Source organism: Ascidia mentula, chromosome 4 (assembly GCF_947561715.1).
Source record: "Ascidia mentula chromosome 4, kaAscMent1.1, whole genome shotgun sequence".
Taxonomy (NCBI): domain Eukaryota; kingdom Metazoa; phylum Chordata; class Ascidiacea; order Phlebobranchia; family Ascidiidae; genus Ascidia; species Ascidia mentula.
Genome location: NC_138569.1, coordinates 20,459,915 through 20,476,044, shown reverse-complemented (window position 1 = coordinate 20,476,044; position 16,130 = coordinate 20,459,915). Strand labels below are relative to the sequence as shown.

The 16,130-nt window shown below is 39.2% G+C and overlaps 1 protein-coding gene across 1 annotated transcript in view; it reads right to left on the bottom strand.

Moving 5' to 3' along the window:
- The window catches only part of LOC145898815 (uncharacterized), a 64,450-nt gene that overhangs the window by 2,351 nt on the left and 45,969 nt on the right, over positions 1-16,130 (bottom strand). Inside the window, exons 105-151 of the mRNA XM_082987443.1 lie at positions 15,749-15,868; positions 15,358-15,482; positions 14,818-15,001; positions 14,415-14,573; positions 14,141-14,254; positions 13,800-13,919; positions 13,498-13,629; positions 13,139-13,372; positions 12,738-12,995; positions 12,456-12,548; positions 11,928-12,148; positions 11,449-11,596; positions 11,081-11,264; positions 10,588-10,666; positions 10,343-10,467; positions 9,989-10,125; positions 9,645-9,758; positions 9,136-9,310; positions 8,853-8,917; positions 8,605-8,753; positions 8,283-8,415; positions 8,107-8,180; positions 7,915-8,004; positions 7,460-7,678; positions 6,851-7,028; positions 6,499-6,665; positions 6,245-6,361; positions 6,050-6,139; positions 5,603-5,767; positions 5,372-5,497; positions 5,089-5,301; positions 4,339-4,563; positions 3,806-4,009; positions 3,480-3,584; positions 3,312-3,416; positions 3,143-3,252; positions 2,751-2,865; positions 2,438-2,551; positions 2,134-2,319; positions 1,910-1,996; positions 1,732-1,839; positions 1,545-1,640; positions 1,354-1,462; positions 1,116-1,221; positions 918-1,042; positions 544-748; positions 77-306 (exon numbers count right to left, since the gene is read on the bottom strand). Of these exons, the coding sequence (XP_082843569.1) occupies positions 77-306; positions 544-748; positions 918-1,042; positions 1,116-1,221; positions 1,354-1,462; positions 1,545-1,640; positions 1,732-1,839; positions 1,910-1,996; positions 2,134-2,319; positions 2,438-2,551; positions 2,751-2,865; positions 3,143-3,252; positions 3,312-3,416; positions 3,480-3,584; positions 3,806-4,009; positions 4,339-4,563; positions 5,089-5,301; positions 5,372-5,497; positions 5,603-5,767; positions 6,050-6,139; positions 6,245-6,361; positions 6,499-6,665; positions 6,851-7,028; positions 7,460-7,678; positions 7,915-8,004; positions 8,107-8,180; positions 8,283-8,415; positions 8,605-8,753; positions 8,853-8,917; positions 9,136-9,310; positions 9,645-9,758; positions 9,989-10,125; positions 10,343-10,467; positions 10,588-10,666; positions 11,081-11,264; positions 11,449-11,596; positions 11,928-12,148; positions 12,456-12,548; positions 12,738-12,995; positions 13,139-13,372; positions 13,498-13,629; positions 13,800-13,919; positions 14,141-14,254; positions 14,415-14,573; positions 14,818-15,001; positions 15,358-15,482; positions 15,749-15,868 (6,738 nt within the window). The remainder of the gene's footprint in view (positions 1-76; positions 307-543; positions 749-917; positions 1,043-1,115; positions 1,222-1,353; positions 1,463-1,544; positions 1,641-1,731; positions 1,840-1,909; positions 1,997-2,133; positions 2,320-2,437; positions 2,552-2,750; positions 2,866-3,142; positions 3,253-3,311; positions 3,417-3,479; positions 3,585-3,805; positions 4,010-4,338; positions 4,564-5,088; positions 5,302-5,371; positions 5,498-5,602; positions 5,768-6,049; positions 6,140-6,244; positions 6,362-6,498; positions 6,666-6,850; positions 7,029-7,459; positions 7,679-7,914; positions 8,005-8,106; positions 8,181-8,282; positions 8,416-8,604; positions 8,754-8,852; positions 8,918-9,135; positions 9,311-9,644; positions 9,759-9,988; positions 10,126-10,342; positions 10,468-10,587; positions 10,667-11,080; positions 11,265-11,448; positions 11,597-11,927; positions 12,149-12,455; positions 12,549-12,737; positions 12,996-13,138; positions 13,373-13,497; positions 13,630-13,799; positions 13,920-14,140; positions 14,255-14,414; positions 14,574-14,817; positions 15,002-15,357; positions 15,483-15,748; positions 15,869-16,130) is intronic.

Sequence of the window (16,130 nt, the reverse complement as noted above, 5' to 3'; positions counted from 1 at the left end):
TGTAAACACAGAAAAATCGATTTCGCCCGGAATCCTCAGTTTTTATTCAGATACAGAATCAGTATTTTCCGCAAACCTTGTTCAAATTTTCCAGGTTCTCCTCTGTATCTCGCGAAGAAAAGATCATCGCTCAGTGCAGCCAAACATTGGTAGAATTCCTCAACAAAGTTTGTTGATGAGTCATTGTTCAGCTCCTTACATGCGATGTGCGCCATAGTGTGGACAAGAAGCAGGGAGAGTCGGCCGACTGAATCGGTGTGAAGACGTTCCCGTTTGATGTAAAGGATTCCATTACCTTCGTCGAAGCTACAAGAAACGTTCAATTTTCCTTTAAATTACACTGTTTTTATTAAAACACCACTAAAATCTGTGAAGCGATTAAGTTATTAGACTTTTGTATGTACTTCAATGCATTGAACAAGGTGGTTCAAATGGCCATGAATTTAGCATGATTGTCATTTTTAAGCACTGGTTTATTTTACCAAAATCATTTTAGGTTTAAATGCTTGTAGTAAAATATCCGAAACACTTTTGTTCACTTACCAGAAGGACCCGCGGAAGGCGTTACTGTACAGGTCCGGACGAGCGGGAACTCTCTCGGCCACGAGCAAGTTGACGGGCGGATGAGCTGGGCGTCTTGTTCGGAGGAGCGCGAGGATAAACGTACCAAACTTGTAAGCGACCAACTCACGTACGTTCAGATCGGACAGAGGGGTGGGAATCAAATCGCTCTCCTTGCTTTCCACGTCTGCATGGGAATCAATGAGAAATTTTAGCAAAAAATTTCTAATATTACAAAAAACATGTTTTTCTTTTACAACAAAAACATGTAATTAAATGTCCCAGACACACTGATAAGACCGTTAGAATACCACAATCGGTACTGTATATTGTATAAATATTAAACAGGAATTTACCAGGCCCGATGAAGACTGATTTGGAACCGCCATCTTTCTTCTGTTCGTGATCCAGAACCTCTCTGATCTCCTGGAGGGTGTGGAAGAGAGGGGAAGACGACAACATCCGATGCATTTCCTCCTCACTAAAATCACCATGACACTCGTTACCACCCCCACATTTCAACAAAAAAGAAAAATCACAAGCTTAGTACAAACCTGACTGCTGGGACAGTGGCCACTGCACCGGTGTATGGAATCATGTGAAGGTTCGGATCGACCTGGGTGGCCATAGGAGCTTGTGTAACAACTGCAGGAGGAGCATCTACAGAAAAATACATAATAAAACTTCACTGCTAAAGATGCAGGCCACTTGTTTCTACAAACGTTTGTATTTTGGTGCAACGTATAAGTGTTCATTCCCTGTAAACGAATTTTCCTGTGGTTTAGTTAATACCTGTTTGTACAAAGTCCTCTTCCTTTCGGATGGGAATATCTTCCAATTCTTCCATCTTCCGTTGATCTTTTTCTTGTAGCATGCGGGATGTCTCTTGCATTTCATCAACCTTTAGTTATAACAACAATAATCGTGTGATTGTTTACATGAAGGTTTGTCGAAATAAATACGTCACCAAACTGATCCATTACCTGCTTCTGTTTAACTTTTTGCATCTCTGCCTTTTGTTTCTCCTCGAAACTCTTCTTGTTATCAGAAGTTTCCTTTTGAAGTTCAGATTTCTTTGCCTTGAATACAAAATGTTTGAAATTAGGATTTGTCATAAAAGAAACATTTAAGTCCGCTGGGGAAAAATTTGTAGAGTTTTGTGTTCCTTACCTTCATCTTTTCCTTCCTCATCTTCTTCATCCTCTCTTGGAGTTTGCTCTGCATCCGGAGTCTCTCCTGATCCATCTTGTTCGTCAAATTCTCAACATCCTTTTCGTGCTGCAGAAATCCAGGAGGATTATTGAGGTTGTTTTAAGAGCAGAACCAACAAACATGTTTTGTAACTAACCTGATCCAGAATCTTTTTCTGTTCCTCTTCACTTGCTCCGGCTGCTGCGGCTCTGTCAAGTTCCTCTTTCATTTTCTGCCTCTTGTCCTAAAATGTACAACATCTTTTACAAATACGAAATAAAACGTGATCATGAAGTGAAATATACACATTAGAACAAAACGTTGCAGATTTAAATACTGAAACTGCTGGAAACCCTTTTCAAAATTTTAACAAAGTTTAACCTTGAGCAATTTCTCCTTTCTCTTCGCAAGAGTTGAAAGAGTCTTCTCTGCCTTGATCTTCTCCTGCTCCGTCTCCTCCTCAAGCTGAGACTCGAACTCCTTCATGGCTTCCGCAATCCTGCGTTTTTCCTCCTCTTCAAGATCCAAACGATCCTTAGCAAACTTCTTCTCTTTCTCATCTCTCTCCTGGAATGCAAAAAGCAAAAATGAACGTTTTTATCAATAAAAATTTGTTCCCAATAAAAACGGTTTTGTAGGAAAGTGTCAAAGGAATTTGATGAATATAATCTGAGTCTCTTCTCACCCTTTCAAGGTTTTCTTTAACTTCTTCCAACCTCTTCGCAGTCTTATCGGCGTCAGCGGCAGATTTTTGTTGTGAAGCACTCGGCGCAAGCTCCCGCAAAGCTTCAGCAAACTCCTGAAAAATATTTTTCAAATGTCAGCGTTTTTGGTTAGACTTTTCTGGCAATGAAACTTGGGTTTATTACTTTAGCGTGATTGAAAATCTCAAAAACAGCGACTTGCATATTTTTACTTCGGAATGATTTCGATTCCAAACAAAATTTACAGACTTCTATGCATTGTTGTGAATGATGTGAATGTTAAGTAACTGTTACCTGATAATGCTTCTCTTTCATGTCAAGTTTGGCTTGAGAATATTCCAGTTTCCATTCTCCACTTACAGCTGTTTCAATATCCTTGCGAGCTTTCTTGTGTTTCTTATCCAGAGAGCTGCAACATTAATAATTATATTGAAAATGACCATAGTTCTTTAATTGTATCAGAATCTGGGCCTCGATTAGGTATTGCCTTGATACTAGCTACAGCAATTTATTAGGTAGGAATTCAGTAAAGGACACTGTGCTTTCAATTTAATTTTGATTGCAGGAGAAATTCTGAACACTTGTTTTCAAACAATGAACAATTCAGATATTTATGTTTGTAACCAAAAAAATGTACATCCAGGTTTGGTAGTTACGCTTCATTCAGTTACTCTTTTTTTACAAACCTCAATTCAGCTTTCTGCTTTTCAAGGACATCCTCTTTTCTCTTCGCGAGTTCGTCAGCTGACAAACCGTCTTCCTCCAATTTCTGCAACTCAGCTTCGTGTCTCTGCAACTGAATGGAAATATAATTTTAAAGTCTGAACTTTTTCCCGGAAACTTTATTCGAGCTACCATGGCGTCCTTGTCCGCTTGATATTGCTCCAAAACGGTCTTGAGAGCCTCTTCGAGCATGACTTTCTTCTTTAGAGCAAATTCTGCATCCAAGTCCTTCAACTCCTGCAACACAAATAATTGAATTCGTAACTATTTGTTCACTTAACAAAGAAGCAAATCCCGTACTTGGGCGTGTCTCTTCTCTAGGACTTTCTGTATGATTTTCTCGCTTGCTTGAGATCCGTTCTTTTCGATTCCTTCGATGATTGCTGACCTTTCAGCTTCTTTCATCTAATTATCAGAAAAATAGTTTTTCTTTGAGTAAGTGCAAACACACATACGCACGCATACACATACACACACACATATATATATGTGCATATATATATATATATATATTTATATATACAATAGTTAACTTCGTTTTGACCTCAAAATTTTACTCAAGCCAAGATTTTACACATTTTAGGTAAAATTAAGCGAAATTCTAAGTACAGTTCAGGAAAACTTACGGTTTTCGCTTGAACTTGGGCCATCTCCTTCCTCTGTTCAACTTCCTCTCTCGCTTTCTCGATCTCCTGCCGTGATTTCAGTGCAGTAGTTTTCCTCATCCTGCGGGCAGCCAACTTCTCTCTGAGTGCGGCCCTCTGCCGGTTCTGCTGCTTGCTCAACGACAGCTCGATCTCGTCAATTTCTTGTTGATGGGCGGCCAGAAGCTGGGAAAGATTATGTGTTAAATACAAGCGGGTGGATAGTTGTGCTTTAAACCAAAAAAAAAATAAAAAAACAAGTATTAGTTCCAGCACATTCCGACATTAACAAAATGACTTCGATGTTCACCAATGGCGTTTGATGTCCACAATGTATATGTTCATTTCACTATGGACCAGCTTTTATAAATAATTTTGTACAAGGGGGAAGTACGTCAAAAAAGTCCACCAGTTTTGACCTGACACAGAATTAAACAAAAAAATCACCAATGAAAACGACAATGATATCTGGTACCAATATCAACTGAATACTTCCTACACTGCATCCCACCAACCTGTTGTACTTGTTCATCTGAAAGATCAGTTCTAGCTCTTGCTTCAGCCTCGTGCTTAGCTTTGGTTTCTCGAAGAGCTTTCTCAGCTTCCTCCTTCAACTTCCTCTCCAGAGCTTCCTCCTCATCCTTTTCTCTCTTCTCCAGATCAGAGATGAGTTTTTCCGATTCCGCGGTTTGTTGTTCAACCGTTTCAGTGAGAAGACGAGTGTGTTCCCGCTTGAGTGCCTGCAGAAGTCGAATTGTAAGTTCAAGAACATTTAAGTTCAAGGTCATGCAAGAAGATGTCGAGATGTATCAAAATTGTTGTCAAGGACAGTTTCAAAAGTAACCATAGGTACCACAAAGTGGAAATCTGTGTGCCTGCTAGTCTACCAGCTAGCCTGTGCCACGGTCACCAGCTGCACTGATGAGACCTTACAGGTCGAAACAGTGTGTACACCTGTCCGCAGCTCTCATTGAATATTATGGCTCTTTTGCGCATATAACCATAAACGTTTTGTGTTAATATAACAAGTAACGTCGACTCCCTGCTAATTTAGGCGGTAAAAGTCCGTGCGCTAAGTGGACTTTATTCCTTCTGATAACAATTCTCGTTTTATGACCATGTATCATTTTAAAGTTTTAGTGTTTTTCACGTTATTCGTTATCATGGACTTATTTACGAATATATTTTATTTTCTCCATTCTTGCTCCATAATTCTGTTTTTTTTATTATTATTAACACGAGTTTAATCGAGACTTGTTGCCTACTTCCACTTCAATGTTGTCTGTCGATTGAACATCGGGAATGTCGAGTCCTCCGTATTGCTTTTCTGCTTCCCTGAGGGCCTCCTGCTCCTCCTGAAGTTTGCCGAAGTCCTCCAACCTCTTTTTCTCTTCTTCCTGTTTCAACTTCTTCAATCTCTCTTCGTTCATTTTCTGGATCTCGGCGGCTCGTCTGGCTCTCTTCGCAGCAAGCTTGGCCTGAAGAATAAAAATATTGCGTGAATGTTTGTTACTTTGGTAGTTTTTCCAATCCGGTGATAACAAGAACCTTAAAGTCTTGCTGTTGTTTTCCGCGTTTCATCTTGACCACGTGATCAAAGTTATCAGCTTCCATTCTGTAACGCTCCAATAATTCCTGTTGAGCCACTGGATCCAAACCGTGCTTATCACCCAACTGTGAAAAGAATTATTTGCCGATACAAAAAAAGGTGGTTTTCAGATAAATGTTGAAAGAAAATTAGAACAATCCAAGCAATATGTGTACAGCGCATTGTTGTACCTCGCTAATGATACCAGTATGCAATTCCTTGAGGGCTTCCTGGTGTTCTGATTGGACAGATTCAATGACGTTACGCTCCATTGCGGCCGTCTCTGCATCAATTTCAGCCGACAAAGCGTCACGCTCTGCTGCGTGTCGTTCTTCCATCTCAGGTGTGACGTCATCCTTAAAAATAAAAGTTAATTGAAGGATAAGATTAGCTCATTAATGTTAGTAGAATCTGGTCCTCTGTTAGTCATTTTTATGTTTTCGGCATCAAATTACTGTACGTGTTATGTGTAATAATATAGCAACAATCCTCGGATTGATGGCAGATGACATTCGTTGGAGTAATCAATTACAAGATTGTATGGAAAGAATTCAATGAGTATCGATATATATCGTAGAATGATCTTCTGGGTTGATTTTATAATGATGTGATTATTACGTTGTTCGTTCTTTACTCACCAATTCTGATTTTTCCTGATCCTGTTTTTCTTGCAGTTTCTTCATTTTTCTTCGTTTTCTCTCCGCCATGCGGTTTCTCAGGGCCTTAATCTTTGAAAAGAATATTGTTAAATTAACAACTGGTACAAAAAAAGCGAAAAACGACACATATTAAACACAGGAGTTTAAAAATACTTATAATAACTTTAAGTTCACCTGCATCTCCCTCTTCTTCTCCATGCGATCGTTGAGATCTTTCTCCTGGTCAACGATCTGCTTCCTCACTTGTTCCCTGACGTCATCAGTGATTAAACCGCTCGCAACCATCGAGTTCTGAAAAAAAATCCCTTTTCAATTTTCTGGATGATTCCACGTGAGTTTTGACTGCAATATCAATCACATAAAAACGATTTTGTCAACAAGGTCAACCATATCAAGGTCAACTTCAACGTCAACCAACAGTTTCCCACCAGCTCATCGTCGAAGGTCTTTGTTAACTTGAGTTCCTCTTTATTCGACTCCAAAGCATCCGCTTCTTCTTTGGATGCGAGAGCACTCTCTTCCAGGATCGCGGCTTCAAGTTGTTTCTCCAGAAGCTCAAGATCTTCGTAGTCATTCTCGTCCTCTTCATCAGTTTCTAAAAGCACAAAAAAACATGTTACTATGGACCTTGTTTGATGGGATTTCGCCCACCTAGTAATTTTTTTAAAAATGAGTTTTAAATACTATGTAATGAATGAATTATGACACTTTTGCCAACATTTTTCTCTTAAGCTACATAGCGAGACAAAAGAAGAATGTGTAACGCGTATTTATTCGAACCTGGCAATCCACTTTCTTGGCATTGTTTCTGGTGTTCACTTTTCAGTTGTTCTGCTCTCTCGCGACGTTTAGCGGCCAGATGTTCTTTGAGCTCGTTCATTTGACGTTGGCGTTCTTTGCTCAGTGCCCCCAGTGCACCTTCCAGATCTTTTTCGTGTTCAGCAAGCAAAGCATTCATCTGCAATCAAAACGTCTTCGGATTAGTGGAGTTGTGGAAATGGGAATGATAATTACGTGGACAAACTATATTGTGATCAAGTTTCTTAAACGATCACTGAAGTCTAAAATCTTTGATCAAAAACTGTGTCAGTTCTATAGAAATGGAGAATAAACAAATTTGGTATCGCTGTTTCAACACGTTCAGTGAAGAAATTGCAAGTTATATCGGTTTCGAAATTGGCAAAATAGATAAAGTATCAGTCTAATGGGCAACAAAGACTATCTGATGGGCTGTTTGGTATCTGATTTTTCGACAGGTTATAAAAGAAAAAAACCCAAGCCATTTGTCGTTATGTTCTTTTTTCTGACACAAAACAGATTTTTCTTATATAACTTTGCGAAACAGTTGATGAATCTGATCAGCTTTTATCCAACACAAACGCAAATCACCTCAGCTTCACTGAGATCTCCTTGCATTTTGAAAGCCAGTTTGTCCTGCAACTCCTTCATCATGTTCTGCTTCTGTGCATCTTGTTTAATGATGAGAGCACTCATGGCTTCACGCTCGTCGGCGAGAAGTTGACGATCCAAGTCCAATTTGTCCGACTGTTGAGCTTTGATCAGGTCTGCTTGACCTTGAGCTTTCCACTCATCCATTCCACTGCCCGCCTATTAAAAGAAACCGTTTTCTCAAAATTAAAATATTTCAGAAGCAAGTTTAAGGCAGGCCTGTAAGGCATTTTGACAGATGTTAGTGTTTTTCGATTTTGTCAACGATAACAGTAAAAAAAGCGACAAAAAATAGCAAATAAGAAAATCGTGTAAATGTATGCAGGTTTGTCTGAAAGAAAATCCCGGTTGGTTTAACGACGATTTAAGTTATATGAATATTAGAGGGGAGGAACCTTCTTGGCGAAATCTTTGTTTGAAGATTTGCTTTCCAATCCCTGCAATCTTCTCCTGGCATCTTCTATAACTTCATCAGATACAGTGATCTGGAAGAAGTTTTAGTGAAAAAATTACCCACACTTAGTTATGGTACATTTTAGAACTTTTGCAGAATTTAGGCTTTTGACCAAACGAAAACGTTTGCTCACCTTTCCTGTGTTCAGTTTGTTGATGAGAAGTTCCAAGGACCGAAGTAATTCCTTTTCTCTTAGTGAAGATCCACCTAATACACAACATTACTCAGTAACAAATGACCTTCAACTTAAGAACTAACTGCGATGAAACACTACAACAACAAAAATTCGGAAATTTTGAGCAAACACACCTGCAAGTTTAAGGTCTCGTTGTAATCCGTCCATCTGAAGAGAGGTGTTGATAACCGTGGCTCCTACGTCACCTCCAGCACGAAGCCTTTCAGCCTTTTCCAATTCCGATACATCCAATTTATTGAGCATTTTCTAACATACAAAACTTACCATTACGTTTCATGCAACACAGGCTGTACTGCATTTAATGAAAATTGCAATTTATAAAAGATATATATACAGGACACATAAACAAGCAGCACTGCAATTATACGATATCAAATGTACTGTCTTTTCGAATACAAAAAAAGTAACACTTACACTCAGGAATATAATATTTACCTTCAGTCCTTCCGTCTGGTTGTGGATCTTTTCGTAAAATCCTTGCAGACTGTCCTGGTGTTTATCAAGTTGTGACGACAGATGGAGATTTTGGTCCTCCAGTTTATCGTACAAAGTGCGGACGTTGAAATCCTCGAGGAGTTGTACATCTAAGTAAAAGATAAACAGCATTAAGTTTGGAAGTTCTCTACTTTATATGTAACTTATCATATTCATCATATGCAAAGGTCAGGTTCATATGTAAATACCTTTTTTAACATCATCTTCTGCTCCTTCAGCTTCACCTCGTTCCCGTATTAAACCCAGGCCGGCTCTAAAACGTAAAGTTACATTATTTAACTAAAAAAACTGAAGCTCGAGAGAACACAGGAATGGGAGATTATGAAAGGTGGCGATTAAAATTCTATTCGCTAACAGACATATCATAGTTGACAAAAATTTGACATCAATAAATTAGTTTGCTATCTCAGAACATGAAGTCCCCGTAACCATAACAACCCATCACTCCCATCTTATCACAAACAATCCAACCTGGACTCAGATGTCACGTGAGTAACAGCTTTCTCGGGGGCCAGGTAAGGTTCACCCACAGCCCTGTAGCGGGGTTTCCAATATCGCATCGGGAAAATCCCGGCGTCTCGTGGTCTCCACACAATGATTGCGATCACAAGAACGAGAACACAGAGAGCGAAAAGACCGAGAAGTACTGAAAATATAGATGTTGTATTAATATATATTGGGCTATTGTAGCCAATCTATCGCAATCTAATATAATGATTCTTAAGTAGCAGTAAAGCTGGTAGCGATGCCGTATATGGTCTATGATACTCTATACAATGCCTTTCCGAACTGAAGGCCGCGTGCAGAAGTTTTATGGGTCGGAAATAGTTGATGCCACAAACAGTACAACATTTCGCTGTAAAATTGCGTTAAGTAAACCCCTCCTTATAGTTTTTCAGTCATCGGAATTTACAATTACAATGAATTAACAGAACATTACTGTCTAAAAAAATCTCTATACAATAGTAAGAGGTGATTACTTCCGATCAACGCCCAATCAGGAGAGAGATTGGAGACTGGTTGCTTGGCAACGCCCAGAGTGGCGAGGGTGGTCGTTGTTTTTGGTTGAATCCGATCAGTCGCACAGATGAGGCCTGAAGTATAACAAGTTGTTTAAAATATATTCAAATAAAGTTGGACAAGTACCAATGACGGTGGTTGGTTATGGATACAATAGGACCTTTAACATATTAGTAATATTTTACACAACAAATCGGAAAATGTTATATGTTAGATATTCTTTCATTTTAATTTTTTTTAAATTGAATTTTATTTAAAAAATTTAAATTTAAACCATTCGAGTAAATATCGGAAAAAAACTTACCAGTTTCAAGCACATTGATGATTGTTTGAAAATCTGCATTTTGAGCATCAGCAAACACGTATATACCGGCTTGTGTGAAGATATAAGCGAAGTTGGTTAAAGTCAAGTTACTCTGTACCACGTATGACTCAAGTTGTCTGAAAGTTTAAACACATTGTTAAGGTTGATGGTGTGAGCGTAATTTCAGCTACAAACACTAGGTAAAATTTATCCATTTTGAATAATGCAGAATAAGTATTCGTGTATTTCATTATTATTATCATTATTAATATCAGATAATGTCGTTGAAAGATTACAAATAAAGCATTTCAGTATTAAAAACAATTGCTGATGAAACATGATGTGACGTCATACCTGAAATCGCCGAAGTCGAAGAAAGGGTTTGTGTTGTAAAGATGGTTCTTAACATAAACTGGGTAGTTGCTCAAATTTCGGTTGACTGTATCCAAGTTTAAGTTGAAGATGATCATTTCATTCAACTGTGATAAATAAGTCAGTTTTAAACGCAGTAAAGACGCAAAAGCCTGCGGCACAACTCGTTTAAAAAATTTGAAACCTCTGTATAAATGCAATGGTTAACAACAGGTATGGAAACACACCTGCATGCATATGACGGGACTGAATATGACGTCAGGAGCGGCAACAAGTGGTGCAGTAGTTGTGTTCAATTGTAGTAATCTGAGAAAAAAAACATTTTTGGAAGCGAATATGATGGAAGAAATGTGTCGTATTCAAATCGGCCAGATCCAAGCCTAAACTGATTGTTGTGTTTTTTTAACGAGCAGAGAAGATACGGGGTAAGCAACATTGCAAAACAAATAATGTCGAACAAATATATGCACAAAATATAACATCTGCCCCTTGTAAAAGATAAACAATCGTTAATTTTGACCAAAGAGAAACAGACAGGTGCGCCTTGATTAAACCTCAACATATTTTATATTTCATTTTGTCGAGGTTTTAACGCGAGTTAACCACATATAAGGTTCGGAAATGGTAATCACATGCCTACAAAATGCACAGAAAAGAGCTATGAACACCACTGTGTTTGAACAAACCCGGCTACCTCCGTAGTAATTAACCAATATTTACCTCCTGCCAAAATAACTTGAAGTTTCGTCAATCTCAGGAGCGAAATCTTCATCAGCATATCTTCTTCTTCGGGCGGTTGGCGTTGCTCCGAATGACTCCGAGATCTGTTGCTGCATGGTTCCGTTCACACAACTCTCGGGGGAATCTTGCGACGTCGGCAAGCAACCAAACAGACCCTCTGGCGCTGCAAGCGGCAGGTTACAGTCAATTGGATTTTAAAACAAAAAAACACAAAATTATTATAATTTATCCTAAATATACCTGTCATGACATTTTTTTCTAAATACATTTGATTTACAGCCACTGTTTCAACAAAAACTAGCAGCTTATGCACAAAATTATCAGAGTAAAATAGTAAAGTTACGTACAAGTAACCACAATCTGAGGTGACGACGGGGTGGCGACGTTTGCGGTGGGTCCGTACGCGCTTGGTACTGACACAGTTGTTTGGCTCCCAGTGGCTGTGGTGGTCGTAGTGAGGCTCAACGCACCGCCGGAATCCAGCACTGCAGACATCTACAAATAAGTTAAGTTTTAGAAGAACATTCGGCTCGATTCCTTGTTATACACCTCATATGTACTGACCGACATATTTCGCCCATTTTTGGTTGGAAATGTATTTTAAATCTATATGAATGATCGCAAACTTCAATATTAAATTACGTAGTCTGGATTGGTGTTTCTTAACTGGGTCAATTTATCACTTTAGTGTAAATAACACTATCAAGTAGAACGATTAAAATTTATTTTTTGTAGCCTTTAATTTTTGTGACTTTTACAATTACCTAAAAAAAACTTTACTGGAGTGAAAATAAATGAAAAAGGTTGGTCATGATTAACCACTTACTGAGTTGCAACCAGTCGAACACTGGATCTCTTCCGGATAAGTCACTAAGTTGCAAACACACTCCCCTAAGTCTGTGTTGAAACCCCCCCCGCCGAAGTTGGCACAGGGGCCTGTGCAATCCACAACATTCGGATCGACGCAAGTTCGAGTTGTGCTTGATCGAGCTTCACCACTTCCGCACCTCTCATCCACTATAGGTTGACAAGAATACTGGGAGTTTCCTGCGATAAGAAGTGGATGAGGTTTGTGCTGAGTTTAGGTAAAAACGTTACTACCATGACTTTTATTGTTCCGGGTTTAGGGCTTGACATTTTTCGCAATATATGATTTTTTACAAATTAGTCATATACATTTACGTTAAAAATTAGGCTAAGCAACACATTTATACCCATCGACCACAAGCCGCAAGGAATTTTTTTTAAATGTAATGTATTTTGAGCAATACGTTTAACCAGTTCCTATCATATTGCCAATACATGTCAATGTAAGTATGATTTAGCAGACCATAACACTGTTGAACTTCCATACCATCTACTTGCAGTTGGTCGGCTTCGTCGTAATAAACGTATCCACTTTCGCAAATGCAAGATCCATCGCTCGGTTGGAAAGCTCGATTAAATCCTAAAATTTAAAAAACTTTACATCCCGTTTATTCGTTGACAAAATTTCGAGGGTTATTTGCTTGAAACCGTGTCAAACAAAACCAAACAGCCATGCTAATCACGTTAAGTACAAGCGCCCACGACATTGACTCGCAACGTTGTCCCCACAACGTACCAAAACAAAACGCATATAAAACACACTACTTGCCTAAGCATGTGCACGCTGTAGCTTCAGCTTGCGATGTGGCTGCGCTACCACAAGGGAAACAGGCAGTCTGGCCCTCCAAGTTGTTGTACATGCCCGACTGACAAGGAAAACAAGCTGAGAAGTCAGCACCAGGTTGGGGTCCGTATCTACCAGGGGGGCAGGGAATGGGTAACCCTGTAACCCCTCCCACTGACGTAACCCCTCCTTCAGGACAGTATGACCCACTGGGGCAAGGGTTTTTCTGGTAGTTTCCGGTACCTGAATTGCATCAGGTCTTTATAAAGGTTCGTGTAACTTGGAAATATTATTTTTCAAAAAGTCACAAAGTGTTTAATAATACGACTTAAAAATATACAGAAGACATGTTTTAATTGATAATAAAACCGACTACAGCTACAGACCTTCAGGGCAATAATATCCGGGTGGACAGGGCAGACATTTGTCGTCGGTTGAAGAATTTCTATAAGAGCCGACAGGACAAACCATGCAAGCCACATCCAAAGAATCTCTTAATCCGGATATATTGAGAGGTTGATACCCAATATCGCAAGGTAACGGGTCTCCTGTACCGTTGGGACAGTAGAAGGGGTAGTCACATATTGTGATGGTGGTTGATCCGGCGGGGCAGTAGTAACCTGAACACAGTGTAGGATTTGTGTAAAATGGAACTATGTCAACAATAATAGAAAAGTGGTTGAACGCCAAGAAATCGATTCACCAGGTGTATGACTTGATAAAATAGACATATTTTCTGGTTTACCTGCTGTGCATGTAGTTGGTTGATACGTCAGAGCTGGACAGTAAAATCCTGGTGGACAAATTGTGGGTTGGGCTGAACCCTCAGGGCACTCGTATCCAGGTGGGCAGGGAATCCCGTTGATGTTTGGCGATCCTGCCGCAAAATTACACAAATGAGTTATTAAACACCAAAGGTTAAAGCATTTTAATTACTTGAAACAAATTATATAATTTAAAACAGCTTGAAAACATATGTCGATTTTTCGATCAAAAATTTATTTTATCTTCAGTTACCACCAAACAGTATCTTTGCCACCCATATACCTGTGTTGTTGGGGTTGGGGCAGTAATAACCAGGCGTACAACTTGTGCAGTCGGTCACGTTCTTTGCTCCTGGCGTGTCTCGCAAGGTTGTACCGGGACACATGACTGGATCGTGTCCACCTGTGAAAAACACAAACTAATGAGAAAATTGATGTTGCGCTAAAAGTTTGAAGATGATCGTCTAGTTATGCTAATTACTGTTTCGGGATTTAGGAAAATGGAGATTCTTTGGTTCAGCAACAAAGAACTATAAAAACCATCCCATTAAAAATATATTTCTTTGTTTATTGCTGCTCAGCTTAAGTAGGACGAAATATCCTGTTAAAAAGTTAATACATTACCTCCAATGCAGTAATATCCCAGAGCACATTCAGAAGAGGTGAAGTTGGTTAAACCAGTCTCGTTGCACCAGAACCCTGGTGGACAAGGCGAACAATCCGATGGACTGCTTCCACCTGCGAAAAACAGACAACATTTGGTTTCACGAAATAAACTGGACTGACAACAATTGCAACAAGCTACTGGAAACCTTTAAGATCTAACGCGCTTTGGCGAAATTCCACTGATAATAAATAAGATTCGTATAAACGTAAACGTATGACATCAAAATCTAACCTGTGTCACTCCTGTATGTGTTAGCTGGGCATGGCTGAGGTCCGTATGCTCCCATCCCATCACAGTAAAATCCGGCCGGGCATGGGTAAGCTACTGGTTCACCTTCTCTACACCAGGAACCGTTCGGGCAGAACATACAGTCAGACACTGAACCAGCACCTGGAAAGCAAAAAATGGTTAAAATGTGGTTAAAGTAATAGAAGTAATTTAATTTACGAACAGTTCATAAAACTGAACCACGGATAATAAAAAATAATTGATACAATAATTGATAAGCTTTCAAACATCCCAAATGCAGTTTACATTTACCAACCAAATTGTTTGCAGCAGAAATTTTCAATTTCAACACAGCATAATTCAAGTGTTTTAAAATCGCGTTTAATAAATAGTTCGGTTTACTAACCTGGGTTGGCTCGCAGGGTGTTTTCAGGACAAGGTATGGGGTCATTTATACCAGAGGGGCAGTAGGAACCGCCCGGACACAAACCGATACAAGTCTCATCGTCTGCACATGGAATAAGGTTGGTTGAGTTCCCGTTCGGTGAATAAGCTCGAGATGCACAGAAGTATCGCTCGTTGCAATTGCCCTGTAAGCGGGGTGACACGTTACACTATACAAGTATCCTTGTGTTCACGTTTTACACATTCTATCCCTTTTCAACAGCACTTTTGTGTGGAAGTTGTTACTGCTATTTGTGAAAGAAATGACGATAATTCAGTAAAACATGTAATATGAGAAAATCACTTTAGTTTTTGTTGAATCAGTTTCTCTCGTTTCCCTATCAGTGGAGAAGAAACAAATTAAATTCCATCAATATCGAAACCGGGTTCGAAACACTAACCAATACTATCGCAACGATACGAGTTTCAATCCACGATAATCTTTATCGTGCCCTAATGTTCTTGCAACTGATATCATTTTTAGTAAAAGAAAAACACGAACCACAATCGATCCTCCAGTGCAGTATTTTCCTGGTGGACAGGAATTGCATTGGGCGGGAGATTCCAAACCAACTTGAGTAGGATCAGTGTAAGTTCCGTTGGGACAGGGGATTGGATACGGAGTGGCTGAAAAAGAGCGAAAGTTTTGTAATTTGCCGATACGTTTAATTCAACAACCAAAAAATGCGTCATCTGGAAGCGTCAACTAAGGCGTTCAGAAAAGTACAACTTTTAATTTCTTGCATAATTAGCAACTAAACAGGAGGTAACTGATCAGAATCAAAACGTTTGCTGAGCATCAAGCACGACGCTAAAAAAAATCGTTCTAAAAACTACTTAACACCACATATCAAAACTTGTAATCAGTTGTTCAGATAAAAAGGTTTTCACACCTTCTGGACAGTAGTTGTGAGCTGGGCATTCAACCTGACCCCCAGATAACGAGTCTTGACAATAAAAACCAGGTCGGCAGTTCTGACAATCACACGATTCTACGTTCGGTTGGTAAGTTCCTGCAAAGAAAAAGTTAACATAATAAGATCCAAAAAACGCAATCTTTTGGTCCAACTTATCTTCGTCTCTGTGTGTCAACGTTTAAAATGCAAATGACCGCGCATTTCCATTTCTCAGAAAAAAAAAACGTGTTTGAGTTTTAATTTTAGACTGTGATTTGTAACATTACAAAAATGTATACTGGTGAATTTTTATGTAATAACTCTTACTACAGAGTAAGATTTTCTTTGAATAAGCACAGAAACTGACCATGCCGTTATG